This window comes from Callorhinus ursinus, unplaced genomic scaffold (assembly GCF_003265705.2).
Source record: "Callorhinus ursinus isolate GAN/ISIS: 27379988/994484 unplaced genomic scaffold, GSC_fseal_2.0 scaffold39, whole genome shotgun sequence".
Classification (NCBI taxonomy): Eukaryota; Metazoa; Chordata; class Mammalia; order Carnivora; family Otariidae; genus Callorhinus; species Callorhinus ursinus.
The window spans coordinates 21,697,325-21,714,655 of record NW_027397101.1 but is presented as its reverse complement, the minus strand read 5'-3'; the positions used below and the strand labels follow the sequence as shown (position 1 = coordinate 21,714,655).

General features: G+C 40.9%; 1 protein-coding gene and 1 non-coding gene across 2 annotated transcripts in view; both read right to left on the bottom strand.

Moving 5' to 3' along the window:
• LOC141370590 (uncharacterized) overlaps positions 1-17,331 on the bottom strand; it is a 109,869-nt gene that overhangs the window by 43,008 nt on the left and 49,530 nt on the right. The window contains exons 2-3 of the mRNA XM_073880657.1: positions 8,338-8,431; positions 6,510-6,685 (exon numbers count right to left, since the gene is read on the bottom strand). Of these exons, the coding sequence (XP_073736758.1) occupies positions 6,622-6,685; positions 8,338-8,431 (158 nt within the window). The 3' untranslated portion in view covers positions 6,510-6,621. The remainder of the gene's footprint in view (positions 1-6,509; positions 6,686-8,337; positions 8,432-17,331) is intronic.
• On the bottom strand, positions 6,190-6,296 carry LOC112836297 (U6 spliceosomal RNA). The gene has a single exon (XR_003211446.1). It is a non-coding gene; the product is annotated as a U6 spliceosomal RNA (small nuclear RNA).

The window sequence follows — 17,331 nt, the reverse complement described above, 5'->3', positions numbered from 1 at the left end:
GATGTAATAGGACAAAAGCGTATGAGCTAAAGGTAGTAAGCTGCGGGGGAAACTTGGCAAATTCTGTTCATCCAGATTCTTCTCATCACCCCTCATCTGCAGAGACAAGCTTGCTCCTTTCCTCCTGGCAGAGGGAGAACATCTCTCACATGAGGGTTTAATGACCTGCTTGGGGAGAGACGCGGGAGGTCTGAGAGTCCTTCCTGCTTCTGCCATTTCTCAAACTGCTTCATCTTAAAATGTTCATTATGCCAAGGCACCACATTTCGGCGTAACATACTCTGACCCGCATCACTGGCCACCTCTAACTCCCATAATTTTCTCATACCTAGCTGGATATTTCTGAGGTCTCCTATCAGAGTGCAGCTTCAAGAAGGGAAAATAGAATCATAACATGCCTCTGCCTGGCTCTGTCTCTGCCTCCCTCCTGTTGCAGCCCACCTGAGCAAGAAGGGCTGGACGTTTTGTTTCCTCTTCATCACATCCTGAGTAATGCCTCCCTGTGACGGTGAAGCCCTAGATTCATATGTTGAATCCCTAATCTCCAATGGGATGGTACTCACTGGGGCATTTGGTAGGTAATTAGGTTTCAATGAGGTCAGATGCCATTCGTGCCTTATACAGAGATGAAGCCTCCAGAGCTCACTCTCCCCTGTGTGAGGATACAGCAAGAAGGAAGTGGGCTGTGAACCAGGAGGAGGGCCCTCACCAAGAAGCCAACCATGAAGGCATCCTGATCTCAGAACTATGAGAAATGAATGTTTTTTGCTGAAGCCACTCAGTCTATAGTATTCTGCGATAACAGCCCAAACTGACTAAGAAACTCCCTAAGCAGAATCAAGTCTCGGGAGGCTTGACACTTGATCTGTCGAATGGGAGTTTAAGAAATTTAGAAACTCCCCTATTTGTATTTATTATTTATTCTGCAAGAACAAATATTTCAATTTGTTTAATAAATGTCTACATTTTTTCTGTGCAAATAAGCGTATCATAAGTAAACTAAAATCACACTTCTCTACAAATATAGATTAGGTATCTGAAATTTTATGCATTCCATTCCATTTTTTTAAATTGAGGTATAATTGACATATAACTTATATTAGTTTCAGCTGTATAACATGATTCAATATTTGTATACACTGAGAAATCATCACCACAGTAAATCTAGTTACCAACCATCACCATAGAAAATTATAGAAAAAAAATTTTTTTCTTGTTATGAGAACTTTTAGATTTCATTCTCTTGGCAACTTTCAAGTATATACTACGATATTATTGACTATAGTCACCATGCTGTATATTACATCCTCATGACTCATTTACTTTATAATTGGAAATTTGTACCTCTTCACCCCTTCACCCATTTTGCCTACCCGCCAACTGCCCTCCCCTCTAACAACCACTGTTCTATTCTTCTCTATGACAGAAACATTTTTATTTAGAAAAAGTCTTATTTTCAAGGCTTGCTATAGACTTTGAAACTCAATGGCTTTTTCCTGGGTAGGATTTGTTCTCTCTTCTCCTAAAGCAGTGAGCCTTAAGGTTTAGCCATGGAGGCAAAAGACTGTACAGGAACATGACTCAGGGAGGAAATAAAACTATATTGGTTTACTATGTCGGATACATTATAACTATACTCATACGTCTCATAAATGCTAATTCACATAGCCCATTTCTGTTCCTCCTTCCCTTCTGACCTAATTGTAATAGAGTGATTACCTTACTTTACACTCTTGTCCTATTTTAGAATTCTAGACCTTTCTAGAGACCCAGCTCACCAGTATAAAGTTGACTGGTATTATGATATTTACAACAGGCGTGTGACAGGTCCAGGGACCAAGGCAAGTGACCCCATCAATATTCTCTTCCAGAGTGAGCCTTCATTCCATGGAGAGAACACCTGTTCTGCCCAGACCAGATCCTGTGAACTGACACTTAACAGCTCTGGTGGTACTCTGGTCATTGTCACTGCCGCTGCTGGTGATGATAAAGAGCTTTTTGTTGTTAAAGGCTTTATCCACTAAAAAATAGCTGGTTATTGATTACCTAAGCCCTCTGATTTCTGTAAGGTCAGGATTAATTTGTTGTATGGGGAAAGTCTTTTCTCCTTGTCTGGAATGTCCTTACCCCACTGTCTGCCTTGACAATTCCCACTCAGTTTTTAAAACCCAGCTGTAATGTTGCCGACTCTGTGTGGGCTTCTCTGAGTCATTCCCTGCACCCAGAAAGACTAAAGTTCTCTGTTATGCGCCATTGCTCTAGCTTGTAAGCACCCTTATTGTCACACCATTCATGGTGAGTCAGGAGTATTTGCCCCCACATCGCTCTGCCTTACAGAATTTTCTGTATTATTCACACCAGTCCACAGTCTGGCACACAGATGATCAATAAGTATTTGTTGACTGAGTGACCGGCTGAAAGAATAAGTGAGTGGGTCTCAAGTTCCAGTGCCCAAGGCCCCATAGGTAGTAAAAAGTAATGCTGGAATTCTACGGTGGCCTGGGACCCCCAGGTCCAGTTTGGCCTGCCACCACGCTGCCTTGAACTTTTGGACTTTCAGATTGAGGAAGCTTGTCGTCTACTTACAATAAATAGGAGTGAACTGTCATGAGCCTTCCAAATTTTTCCAGTCCTCTCTCTCCTCCCTGCCCCTGCTTTGGTGAAGAGTAGATGTCCCAGAATTGCCGCTGGAACTTAGTTTTTGGGTGAGTGTTAGCAAAAGAACACAATGAACTATCATCAGGTTGAGCCCTAAAGAGTCAAGAGCAGGAAAGAACTCTCCTTGAAGTCTTCTTTTAAGAATCGCTGGCATTGGGCGCCTGGGTGGCTCAGTCGTTAAGCGTCTGCCTTCGGCTCAGGTCATGATCCCGGGGTCCTGGGATCGAGCCCCGCGTCGGGGTCCCTGCTCCGCGGGAAGCCTGCTTCTCCCTCTCCCACTCCCCCTGCTTGTGTTCCTGCTCTCCCACTCCCCCCTGCTTGTGTTCCTGCTCTCACTATGTCTCTCTCTGTCAAATAAATAAATAAAATCTTAAAAAAAAAAAAAAAGAATCGCTGGCATTTCTCCTATGTTTATTGTGTGCTTGACATATTGGTAAGATTTTGCATACTCTCATTTAATCATAGCAACTACCCTTTGAGAGAAGCCTTCCTGGTATGGGGAACTGAGACTCCTGAGGTCATGCTACCTGCCCAAGGCCACGCTGGTTTTAGCAGTAGCCAAACTGGAACCCAAGCCTGCCCAGGCATGCCTGATGTCAAAGTCTACTCTCTCACGGTTATGGAGTCCACATGGACTATGCCAGCAAGGAAGAGGGAAGGGGAATGAATCAGGAATTGGTATTTATTAGGGTAATGGATACCCGTCAGGCTTTGTGGCCACCCAACATCTTTGAACACCTTTCCCGTATTTGGGTAATTTTCCACATGAAGAGTCCCGCCCTCCCAAAGGTGGAAACCAGACATTTGCACCAGTGCAAAAAGGGAAAATGCCACTCAATACACACACAAGGACGGACTGAATGAATAAGTGAACAGACCTCACAAAAATAGAAGCAGTTGCACGTTCACCGGTCCCTATTACCCACTGTATTCTGTTAAACTCATTAAACAAGGAGGTCAATAGAGAGGAGTGACTCTAACACCCTGGCAGCCAGCATAAGCAGACCAAAATCTAAACCTTAACCTTTACAAATGCCTCAGGTTATGAAATCAAAATACTAAAGATAGCCAATCATAAACAGCCAAGCAGGCTTTAAGCTATAGCCAATCACATAATTTCTACATTTCTCTATCAAGTTTTTCCCCTGGCCCCTGTGGGCAGAGTGCTCCTAACCACTTCCCATTTGGCACTGCCCAATTCAAATCGATTCTTGCTCAAGTAAACTCTTAAACATGTTTCATATACCTCAGTTTGTTTTTCAGCAGTTCTAAGGCATTTGCACGAAGATTAACAAGGCCAGACAGCAGAATCCCAGAGAGTGACCTTAATCTTGGGCCATGGGGCTTACGAGGTACATGATTAGAAAAGCACTGGCCCCTCTCATCAGGTAATTAGGGGTCAGTGTACCATAGTATTATGGCATGGTAGAAAACTGGCTCCAGCCCTACCCTCATCTTTCATGGCTTTGGGGAACATCAGGCCTTCCTCTGGTATAATGCGGAAGCTGGGGACCAAGGCTCACAGTTGTAGTTGTAGGATACGGTAAACTATTGCTTGAACCCCAGCAACCAAGCAGCATTCAAGACTGCAGAAGTACCAGCCTTCCCTGGGTATGATCAGAGTGCTAGCGCCTGAGCCTCGTGGTTGGCCAGAGTTGACTGCCTTAAGCCAATTGGGCTATAGCCAGTTTCCAGGAAGTTTCCAGGGGAGGAACTCATGGTGTAGAAGGCAACCTGCAGAGAGCATCAGTCTTAGACAAATTACCCCTTTCTCTCCCTTGCTTTCCCAGCCTCCCTTGCAGTAAGGGCACAGGTGTGTGATCCAGGCTCTGCTGGGCAGAGATTTGATTTCGAAGAGAGCAGGGTGAGCATACAGGAGCATGAAACACATTTCCTGCGGTGGCCAATAACAGAGACCTCTGTTTCTGGGAAATTCCAATTCTGGAATCGAGGGCCCAACATCAGCTTTGCTTGTTATGATATCTGTGCCTAGAGAAGGCTGCAAGAGGGCTGCCTCTGATACAAACTCATGGGTAGTTCGATATTGTTTCTGTCTGTGTGCCCTCCAGTGGATCCAGCCCTCCCAGAAATTCTCTGAGCTACCTAATGACCTGCAATAAATTCATCCTCTGCTTCAAAGAGCTGAAGCAGGTGCTATTGTTTACAACCCAGAAGTAGGGTGATCATTGATCTTCTATTTTGTGCCAGGCACTGTGCTCAGCACTGTCCCATGCTTCAGCCCACTGGATTCTGACACGCAACCTACAGGACAAATACAGTTTGAAGAGCTAAAGAAAAAGGGGATAAGGCTTGGGATGAGGTTGACAAGACTGACCCACCAGAGATCACGAGGGCTCCCGTCTGTCAGCTGTTGAGTTGGTGCCTTCTCCCGTAAGCATGCCATAATACACACCCCAAGTTGTAGGTAAGATGAACCCCACGTACCTGGCTGCAGATGTGGGGGTGGCAGCTTCCACAGACCCTTCCATGAGGTTCTTCTCTGCAATCCCATGCTGGCAGCCAGACGCACAAAGTGTTTTAGATTCTCCCACAAGCTCTGACTTACCGTGTGTATTAACAGTGCTTCTGAGAAAGTGCCTAGAGACTGTTCTCTGACCCAGGGACCCCCCCTCCCCCCCCACCCAGGCCTTCCTTTGCAACTCCCCACAGTCATGCAAGCTCTAATCCCTAACTAAAGTCATGATTTCCAAAATACACAGCTCCTCTTCCCCTGCCTGGACTGTAACTGATATGATCAGTACAATGAAAAGTGCGATGGGAAATACCGTGTACGGTAAAGATAAATCTCAAATGCATTTTGTTCAAAGCAAACTAGAATCATGGAAAAACCCTGAGCTTCAGGAATCATAAAGAGTCAGGTTATAATCTCAGCTTCGCCTCTTGTAGCTCTATAATGTTCAGTAAATTAATTACTAAACATCTCTGAGCCTCCATCGTCTCATTTCAAAATGGGCATGATATTTGCTTCATGGGCTTGGTGATGATTAAATAAGAACGTTTAAAAGTGTTGAGAACATAATAGATTCAAATCTCAGGCCCTTTCCATTTTGCGACCAATGTTTAGAAATCAAATATAATGAGGATGTGTGTTTATTGCCCATTGTAACTGAGAATTCTTGGGTTTTTTTTTAAAGATTTATTTATTTATTTGAAAGAGAAAGAGAGAGGGCACACATGAGTGGGGGGAGGGGCAGGGGAAGAAGGAGAAAGAGAATCTCAAGCTGACTCCAAGCCAAGTATGGAGCCCGACATGGGGCTCGATCTCATGACCCTGAGATCATGACCTGAGCTAAAGCCAAGAGTCGGACACTTGACCAACTGAGCCACACAGGCACCCCAAGAATTCTTGTTTTTAATAGTTATTTATAGGACTTGCAAGGTAAAAATGAGTACCTTTATAAAACCCAAAGTTTTAAATAATGTATATCAAAACAGAATTGTGATCACTCTAGATTTGCTCTCTCAAATTGGTTTTTAAAAGTAATCTTTTATTTTTTATTGATTTATTTTGTAAATACGGAATGCTTCACAAATTTGTGTGTCGTCCTCGTGCAGGGACCATCCTACTCTTCTCTGTATCATTCCAATTTTAGTGTACGTGCTGCCGAAGCAAGCACTGTACTATGCATCTTTTAATATACTTCAGAGAAAAGTGTAAGTTTTCACAGGCTATGGGTTTTTAAGTTTTCAGAAAGGAAAAATTTCATTTTTCACATTTATAAGTAGGAAAAAAATGTTAGACATAGCATATATTTGATCGATAACTCATTGTTGGTGGCACATTTAACAATAAAACACAAGAAGGGGAGCTAAGAGTTCATTGTACTCACATGGAGAGGCTCATTAGTAGCTTTGAAAACAGTTTCACCAAGGGCATGGTTCTCCCAGTCTACGACCCCAAGGATGACTTGGCTCTTTGGGTCTCAGTTTCCTCATCAGTTACTACAAAGGCGGCTTCCTGTGGAGTCTTCCAAGTTCTAGCATTCTGGAACCATGAATGTGAGCTCTGTTAGCGATAAATAACATTTACTCAGTTATTCCTCCTCCTCACCAAATGAGAAAAGCAGGTGATAATTAGATTCTTCCCAACCCTCGAATGTGATAATTTAAAAGAATAATAATAGCATGGTATGTGGAATAAGGCATTTTTATATCCAGTATATAATTTAATCCTCACAATCCCAGTAACACAAAATTATTCTTGTTCCCTTTTGCAGACCAGGAAATTGAGGCAGAGAAAAAGCTAAGTAACCCTCAAAATGGCACCCAGTTAGAAGGACAAAAGCTGAGGCAGTACTGATGAATGGTAAAGGATATTGGCTCTGGGAGTCAGACTGACCTGGGTTCAAATTCTGACTACCTTCTTTGTGGTTTAGGAGCCAATTACTTAGTTCCTTCAATCCTCCATTTTTGTTATCTGTTAAATGGTGATAACACCAGTTGTACTTCCCTCCAAGGATTAAATGAAATCATTTGTTTAGTGTTCAACAAGTGAGAACTATGCTAGAGATGATAATGATTTATATTACCTCCCAAAGTATTTCCTTTTAACAACACCCAGTATCTTAAGCAAACTGGCATTTCAAAACCCAAGCACTGTGCACTAATGTTGTTAGACAAATGTTAACCTCTTTCACCAATTAGGAAGACTAATGCGACACAACTTACTAAGCTGTTTCACATTTCATTTGTACTCAGAGACAAAGTCCAAAAAATTAGCTTGTTATGACAGATTGCTGCACATCATATTACAAACCTATTTCCCACTACTCATAGGAAGGGACTTGGCAATCCAGAAGGAATTTTTCAACATGCTAATTAATGCAGATAATGTATCTTCCCTGCAATCAAAAAGGTCAGAGGAATGTATTAGTTCCCTCTTTCATTGATTAAAAAATATTTGCATCCTCTTTTAACCTTCCCCTTATTTTACCCAAAAGAACTCACAATGACCACCCAGGAATTATTGGATAATCCTCCACCCCATTGCCTAATGGCGGGGAACATCTTGACGCCTTTGGGCTCAGCTGTGCTCATTAGGTACAGAAATGCCCTGAGAATACAGCGAACTTATTCAGATTTTTGTTTGTCGGCAGTTTGATGTAATAGTGTTTTATTTTTGGCCCCCAATTGCTCAGCAAAAAAAAAAAAAAAAAAAAAAAAACCTTGGTTAAGCTGCTGATTTCCTCTAAATCGCTGAGCACAGGGATTGTAGCTTGATAAAGTCATTTAGTTGCTAGATGTTTATATTCAGACCATGCCAATGGCTCTTGCTGGAGTTTTTCATGAGGAATATGATGATGTTTACTTCTTTATGGGGTTGAAATAACCATGAATTTACCAATACTACCTCGTAGGGGATTTTTAAAAATTTATTTCATCTTTAGGGCTTTGAAATATAAAATTTTATGTAGTGAAGAAGATGTCACAAAGTGAAAGTATGTATGCTTTCACTGAACAAAATTAGTTGCGACTTCCCCAAATATTCCTAAATTCTGAAACATTAATACATTGACCATTCAGGCTTGAGTGTGGCATCCTCAAGACATTTCCCAGGACATATTATCAAGGCCCATTTGAATAGAAAAATTCATAACTGTGGCATCAATACTAAAGTGAGTGAAGGAAGTAGGGGATGAGAGAATTTGTTAAGTATACCTCGTCTCCTTTTCCTGTTTTCTTTTTTTCTTTTCTCTCTCTTCTCCCAGCCCTGAAGGCAAAGGGATTAGCTGAGAGTGTAGACTGTGCTTATCTAAAATAAGAAAAAATGTTGAATTAGGAAAGCTGTTGATTTTCCATCCATCCATCCACCTGTCCATCCATCCATCCGTCCATGTATCTACTGAATATCTGTAAAAGGCCAGACAATGTGCTAGACATACAGAAACAAAATTGTGTTGTTCGTTAAGTCAGTTATTCATGTAATAAACATTACCAATTAGCCCATTTTTGATTCATGAAAACTGAAAACAAGTAATTATAACATATGAGATGCGTATATAAAAGTATTCAAGGGGCGCCTGGCTGGCTCAGTCAGTAAAGCTTGTGACTCTTGATCTTGGGGTTGTGAGTTCAAGCCCCACATTGAGCGTAGAGCTTACTTAAATAAAAAGGCATTCAAAATCCTGAGGGAGCAAGAAGCTGAGGAAATAACCAAGCCCTCACCTGTAGCATATGTGACAGAGGCTGAGTTTCAGGGGCACACAGGCTGCCACAGGATACATGGTAAAGCTGTCTCTGGAACCCTCAGTCGCTAAGGTACTCAGAGGCAGACCGTGGGATGACAGAAAGGCTGTGATCTCAAGAACCACACAGCCCTGGGTTTGCATCCCTATTGTGGCAGACTACGTTTCAGGTCTCCCTTACAGCTGTGCAAGGCTTTGGAGATTAAGTTCTAGTCAGTGTTGTGATAGATTGAATGTTTGTGTCTTCTCAATTCACATATTAAAATCCCAACCCACAATGTGTATTAGGAGGTGGGGCCTTTGGGAGGTGATTAGTTCAGCAAGGGTGAAGCCCTCCCGAATGGGATTAGGGCCCCTATAAAAGAGACCCCAGAGAGCTCCCTGCCTCTTCTGCTACATAAGGACACAGCTGTCTATGAACCAGGAAGAGGGCTCTCACCAGACATCAAATTTGCTGGCACCTTGATCATAGTCTTCCCAGTTCCCAGAACGGTGAGAAATAAACTTCCATTGTTTATAAGCCATCCTGTTTATGGTTAAGTTGCTAGAGCAGCCTGATGGACTAAGTCAGGTAGTGTAACTTCTAAGAACTGTCCTTAAGAGATTTCTCTCCCCCCTCTCTTTTTGCTTTCTGCCAACAGAAAGCTGATGCTAGAGCAACCATCTTAGACCATTAGATGGAAACATTGTGTGGAGGACAGAGAGCAACATGAGCCACAGAGTCGGATGGAGATGAAGCCACTGTACTAGCCCCATGTGGCCTGTGGGAGGAAAATAAAGCTGAGGTGTTTTAGTCACTACTGTCACTTGCATTGAACTTAATCCTAGGTGCTACCAACAATGAGACCTTAATTAAATACAACCTTCATGAAACCCTCTGAGACTCAGTTTCCTCATCTACAAAATGAGGATAATAATACCTATTTTTATAATTGTTGGAAGGACTGCATTAAAAGAGTAAATAAATTTAATTCACCTAGAATAATGCCTGGTATCCAAGTAGTATTTTTATAAATAGTAGCGATTATTTTATTAATGTTCTTTGTCTTTCCAAAGCTCATGCTCCACAAATCTCTAAAACTTGAACAGAATCAGAACTCCCATTCCCTGACAGTTGCATCAACTGTCATCAAGGTCAAGCACCAGATGAAATCCAGGATGTTTATTTGAGCAGTGGGGAATACTGGGGTAGGAGATGATGGGGAAGAAAGGCAGAGTTGGGAGAAATCAATAGTTCTTCTTTAGATATGTGAAGTTTGAGATGTTTATCAGACATCGAAGTGGAAACAGATGTAGAGTAAGCAACTGGATATATGATTCTAGAGCTTTTCAGAAAGGTACTGGAGCACCACAGATTTGAGATTTGTCAGCACCTAGATGGGATTCAAAGCTATGGGGTAGAATGAGATCACCTAAGAATGTGGATATCAAAACTAGAAGGCCAAGGGAAGAGCCTTCAGGCATTCTAATACTTAGAGGTCAGTAGAGAAGAAGTCACTAATGAGGAAAACCCAACCAGTATGCTGTCTCAGAAACCTAGAGACTCAATGTCTTATGGAAGAGGTTAATCAGCTGTATCAAATGCCACTGAGAGGTTCAGTGAGCAGAGGACAGAAAATTGCCTATTGGTATTGGTAAGAGATGGGTCGCTGGCAACTTGGATGTGGTAGGCAGCCTCTAAGATGGCCCCCTGTGAGTCTTTCCTCCTGGTATCCATGCTCTTGTGCAGTCCCCTCCCCTTGACCACAGACTGGACTTCCTGACCTTCATTCATTCATTCATTCATTTAAAGCAGCCTCCACTCCAGCCCAATGCAGGGCTTGAACACAGGGCTTGAACACAGGGCTTGCCCCTGACATCAAGACCTGAGCTGAGATTGAGTTGGATGCTTAACCGAGTGAGCCACCCAGGCACCCCTTTACTGACTTGCTTTTAATAGAATACAGCAGAAGTGATGTAACTTCTGAATCTAGGTTACAAAATGGCAGTGGCTTCCATCCTGCTATCTCTCTCTAGTGTTTGGCTTGGGTGCTGGCACAGGGTAAACAGACAGTTAGGCTTAAACTGAGTAGGGGTTTTTCAAGGGAATGATGAAAGAGGAAGAGAGGGGTGCGGGACTTAAAGAGGTTTGTAAGGGAGTAGTTATACTGGTGGTCTCTAGACTCTTAAGCTGCATGAGGACAGAAGTGAGAACATGAAGGGTGTGACGGAAAGAGAAGATGTAGTAGGACAAAGGATTAGAATAAGTACCTGGTGGAATACCAGAGTAACTGAGGAGAAAGGATAAGAGGTAATGGGTAGAGAGAAGAATGCTTCAAATAGACATTTTGAAACATGTTTTAGTGAGTGTAATGTCTACAGTACAACCTTAAGAGTCAGTGGCTCAGAGAGAGTGAAGGAAAATGTGGAAAGAAACTAAAGGTATAGAATGAATCACAGATGTAAGTGTGGAAGTCATCCAGGATTTCCACAGATATATGATAAGAATGACAGTGAGACAGATGCTGGGACCACCAGACCCAGAAGTTATAGGTTCTCTACACGGAATGAATTTCCTATTCTGTATCACTCAGAGAGAGTCAGCTTCCCTGACACCTCTAATCTCAGACGTTAGGAAATGGTAACCCACAATAGAACCATAATTTATCTAAATACAAGTCTTTCTCATTTCTACTCTTCCAGAATATGCCTTAAGCCTACAAACAAATGGTATATTTAATGAAATACCACAAGAATCAAAAATAAAAAGCTTACACATAAAACTAGTGCCACTAGAAACGTTTAAAAGCAGTGGGCCCTTCTCTACTTTTATTCATTTCCCCCATCATGGTTTGAGTATAAAGCACTGTGAATGAAGGTAGTTGTCAGGGTTAGCTGCAGGGGTGTGGGTGTTTTTCTTTATTACTTTTTTTTTGAAGGGGAGAGGTAGTTTTATTTTAATTTTATGGGCTCCTTTCCCCCTTTTTATGGTGATCTAATTGCATTGGTTAAAAGCAGCTAACCAGTTGTTTAGAATATGCTCTCTAGCCAAGTCTAACTTTATTTAGATGCTGTAGATGGACAAGCTTGATTGTTTGAACCAAAATGGGAACATTAAACAAACATCACAGCCCTCGCTAATAACATTGTGACTTTGCTGTCAAGTGTAGAATCCTTCCTTCAAGAAAAAGCTTGTGACCATTTTGTATGGCTTGTCTGGAAACTTCTGTAAATCTTATGTTTTAGTAAAATATTTTTTGTTACTCTAAAAAAAAAAAAAAAACTAGTGCCACTAGGACTGAATCACCCTAAACTGAGTCACATTACATACTCAAGGCTGGAGACATTGAATGATATAGAAGACAAAACTGGGCTGCTTAATGCATGATCCTCATTCACTTTAGCTTTTGTCAGTGAGCAAGAAAGATCAAGATATTGGGAGACTGTAGAAGGAAAGATAGCAAATTTGGGCGAAGAGAATGAAAGGAAGGTTATGAGTAGAACTTTTAAGACATTTGCACCTGCTTAGGAATGAACTTTAAAGATTTATTTATTTGAGAGAGAGAGCAGGGGGAGGGGCAGAGAGAGAGGGAGAGAGAGAATCTCTCTCCACACTGAGTGCAGAGCCCAACATGGGGCTCGATCCCACGACCCTGAGATCACGACCTGAGCCAAACCAAGAGTTAGACACTCAACCCACTGTGCCCCCTAGGTACCCCAGGAATGAACTTTAAAAGAAATACTCTTTTGTTATATAAACATTTTTCAGAAATATTAAAACATAATGGAACCACATTTGTCTACAGGGTGACAATGCAAAAAGCCCACTTAAAGTTTGGAAGATACTTTTAAATTATGTTAACTATTAATTAAGTGCTTAATCACCACTACAGCACATTCGAGCTGAACTCTGAGCTTGTTTTCTTACCTGTAAAATGGGAATAGTAACCAAATTTCATGGGATTTCTGTGAGAATCAATAGACATGGTGTATGTGAAAGTGTTTTATAAACTGTAAAGTTCTCTACACATAAAAATATCTTCATCATCATCTACAGGAAACTGATTATCATTTGAACATCTATTATTTGTGTCTACCCAGGCCCCTGCCCTCCTTCCAGTAATAACATAGCTTCCCTTCCACTGAAGAACTGTTCTTCCTTATTTTATGGAGGGAGTGCCCACTCCCCATCCTGACCAAGCAATTCACCGCACCCCACGCAGCTGGCCCTAGTGATGGGTCAGGACAGCCGTGTCCTTTAAGTCAGTCCAGTCACAGTTCTTCTTGGCTTCTTCTGTCTTTTCTTGCCAAGAACTATAAGAATATGTCCCCAGAGACACTGGCGACCATATCCTCCCCTATCCCCCGCAGGATAAAGTTGACATGTGGAAAGAACAAGAAGTGAGAGAGTACTGAAAGAATTTCCATCATCCTATATGGCTAGCCCCAGCCCTGTCCATCCCATAATTTCCTTATGTGAACTTCATGCACACTCACACACACACACACACACACACACACACACTCACACACACACATATACGTAAGCATTTGAGTTGCATTTTAGTCACTTCCAACAAAGAGTCTGGCTAACATAGATTGCACAATGACAAACTTTCAAATTAAAAAACGTGGAGAGAGGAGAACTTGCTCATTGTCTCCTTTTCAAACTATAGATAGTGTTCAGAATAGTGAAAACACAGAACCTATGTATGAATAGCCTCAGCATAGCGTACACAGAATGAGAAGCTATTCATCCTCCCATATCATCAGGTAGCAATAATAACCACATTAGTATGTGGTAGAGGAAACAAGCCTCTTAAGGAATATTGTTCATAAACACTGAATTCCTTAAAAAGAAATTTGACAGTTTTGGTCAGCTATTCTAAACTAATACATGTTGTTGCCATAAAGGCCTAAGTAAAAAGACCATTACAGATGAATTTCTAAATTAGGTGCATTGACCATTCCAGACTTTTTCTAGAACAAGTGGTGCACTTTATAGAGAAGAGCTCTAACAAGGTCAATTTCTGTCTACCTGTAGTACTTATCATGAACCCGAGTGGGAGTAGCCTTAGAGATACATCTAGAATTATGTAAAGACACATCATTTTACAGATGAGGGAACTGAGTGCCCCAAATATGAAGCAACTTGAGCAAGTTCACAGTTTGCCAATAAATTAGGTAAGGATTATTTGCTTATAAAATAGTTCTTTGTGGGGTACCTGGGTGGCTCAGTCAGTTGAGTGTCCCATTCTTGATTTTGGCTCAGATCATGATCTCACAATCCTGAGATCAAGCCCCACAGTCAGTGGGGAGTCTCCTTGGGTTTCTCTCTCCCTCTCCCTCTGCCCTTTCCCCCAACTCACATGTGAGCAAGGCATGTACTCTCTCTCTCAAAATAAATAAATAAATCTTTAAATAAAATAAAACAGTTCTTTGCTTTACAAAACACTACACTATATTTTTTCATTTTAATTGATGCTTACAATATAAATTTCCTAATCTATGACCATGTTTAAAAAAACTCCATTAAATTTGTAAAACTTTGATTTGTACACAACTCAGGAAAGCATGTGTTGCATCTATATATAATTCCAGTCTGGACACACTATTTATGACATCAGAAATTCAGAGTCATTTCAATGAGTCAGCACTGGGATAGATAAAAAGTTTAGACTGGCAAATCCCAATATCTTGAAGAAGTAGAGACAATTGCCTGGTGAAACACGATACTATTAAATGTTCTGGTGGTTCTTAAAGCAATTGATGAAATCCTTATTGCTGTAATTCTTGTATTAGGTAATTTTAATCATTTCATGTTCTAAGTCACAACTGTTTAACCAGTTTCTCTTAGAGCGCAATTATTTTCATCAATCTTTCTGTATATCTAATGGAACTGAGGGAGCCCCAACAGGAATCATATATCAGCTGCCTCCATGAACTATCCTTTTCATTCAATGAAGCACAGCTCAAAATAGGATTTTCAAAGGTGTCATTTTTCCAGATGTTATTCAGTGTTGTTTGCTGTTTGTTTATATTTGAATTACTGAGGTCAATGTTCCAATCTATGGGTTGGTTTTTTGTATATCTTTACAATGTGTATATCTTCTTACATACTATTCTACACTATGTATTTTCTTATATGTCTTCTTATATACTATAACATATATAACTTGTATATTTTTACTTTTGCCCAAGAAGGACTGGGTGGAAGCTGATTCTCAATTTTTTGCCACCTCCTATCCCCCATCCCTGTCAAGTCCCAGAAAGTTCCTACAGAGGGACCAAACCTCTAGTGGGTTAAAACTGACAGTGGGCAATACTGAGTCTTCTACTAAACTCAGAACTATGATTTATGTATGCTTTCTTAGCCAACTTTTTCCTCCCTTGCTTTTTCAGGGGACTAAGGAAAGTGTAGAGGATAGATGTGGTGCTGGTCTTAAAAGCTACCAGTCACGAGGAAGAGATGTCATACTAATATCAAGATAACATATAATCATAGATGCCAAAAACCAGAGGTGCAAAGGAACAGAAACACAAAAGTCTCAGAAGAAAAAAATGCAATGCTTACTGAGCAAATAAAGACATTAACCTTCAGGCTGAAAATGAAAACAGCATCGAGATACCTTTTTTTGCTAATAAAAACAGCAATGACTTATACATGTGTGTTTAATACTGGCCAGAGTGTGCTGGGATAGGCATGCTCTCTCTGCTGGCATATCTTATAACAGTATAATATTTCTGGAAAGCTATTTAACAGTATATCAAGAGTCTTTATTCTATTAGAATATTCACACTTTATCCCACTTTCGAGAACCACCACCCCCTACGAGAAAATAATCAGAGCAAAGGCAAAGATTAATGCGGGACAGATTATTTTGGTGGTGCTTGCAGCAATTAAAAAATGTAAACACCATCAACGTGCAAAAGAAGAACTGTTAAATGAATTATGGAACAGTCATGGGTTGAATTATTAAATGGTTATTAAAAATGACGTTTCTGCAAATGCACAAAACATGGAGAAATTCTCATGATTTCACACCATGAAGAAAGGAGGGCACGCGACAAATGTACTGCGGAAGAATCTGTGAAACTGAAAGTACCTGCTACTCCCCAACCTCCATTTGAGGAAACCACCCTGAGTGGTTGTTTATGCTGAATGTTGCCTTAGCTTGAGAGAATAGTGGTATCACAGCATTTAACTCATGCAAATTTAATTCTATGACCCCAGCAAAAAATAAAATGAGAAAAATAACTTCTGAAATGGCGCTGGCAATTTCCACTCGATAAGTGCGTGCCCCTAAGTGAGCATGGCATGGGAATTAGGAATTTGCTGTTCCCTCAGAAATTTCAGTCTCTATGGAGCGGTCATATTGGGGGCATCTTGCCAAAATGTGTGTAAATCTAGAGTATAAAGATACAATTCTATAACGTTCTCCTTTGCATATGAGCTCTTTATTGCTCTGGTCCGCACAGCTCCTGTAATGTCCCCTAGGGTCTCTGTGTGGCCCAACTCGGCAGGTTGTTCTCAGGCTTCATCTTATTAAACTTCTCAATAGCACTTGATACATTTATCTGCTTCCTTCTAGAAAAGGTTCACTTGACTTCTGGCAACATTATTCTCTCTTCCTTCTCATCCTGTTCACTTTTCAGTCTGTTCCATTGATCCCTTTTCCTCTTCCTTCAGTCTATGGAGATTGTAGTGTCTCAGGTCTCAGTCTTTCAACATCTTCTCTGGCTGGACTCAGGTGATCTCACTGAGAACCATGGCTGTAAATATCAACTGCAGTCATATGATAATAATAGGACTAATGACTGACACCCCTACTTTGTGCTCCATTCTAAATATATAACATATATTAATCAACCCTCACAATGGTGCTATGAGATAGCTCATATTATTATCATCATCTTAAAAGAAAAACTGAGGCAGAGGGAAATTAAATAATTTGCCCAGAGTCACAGCTAATAGAAGATGGAGCCAAGACTTGAACCCAGGCATTCTGGCTGCAACTTACCTGCTCTTAAGTACTATCCTGTGTTATACTACACCACCTCCTCAGTGATTCCTAAGTTATACCTCTACCTGTTACCTCTTTCTAAAACCTACGATTTGTACATTGGACATCTTTGGTTTGATGCTTAATGTAAACTTCAAACTTAACATATCCAAAATAGTATTCTTATTCCCCTTCAAGTCTCTTCCTCCTGTAGCCTCCCAGTTCAGTAAATTGACATCCCCACTATTCCAATTGCTCAAGCCATCCTTGACTTTCCTTCTCATTTCCCATATTCACTTAAATACTGTTGGCTCTGTCTCCAAATAAATCAAGAATTTTTTTTTTATTTTTCATATTTTTCATAACTACCACCCTAAAGCACAACAACTTTTCTCACTGGACTCCTATATAACCTAATCTCTACATAAATTGAGAATATACTATGTGCTAAGGAAAGTTAGCCCCACTACCCTAGCCGTGACATA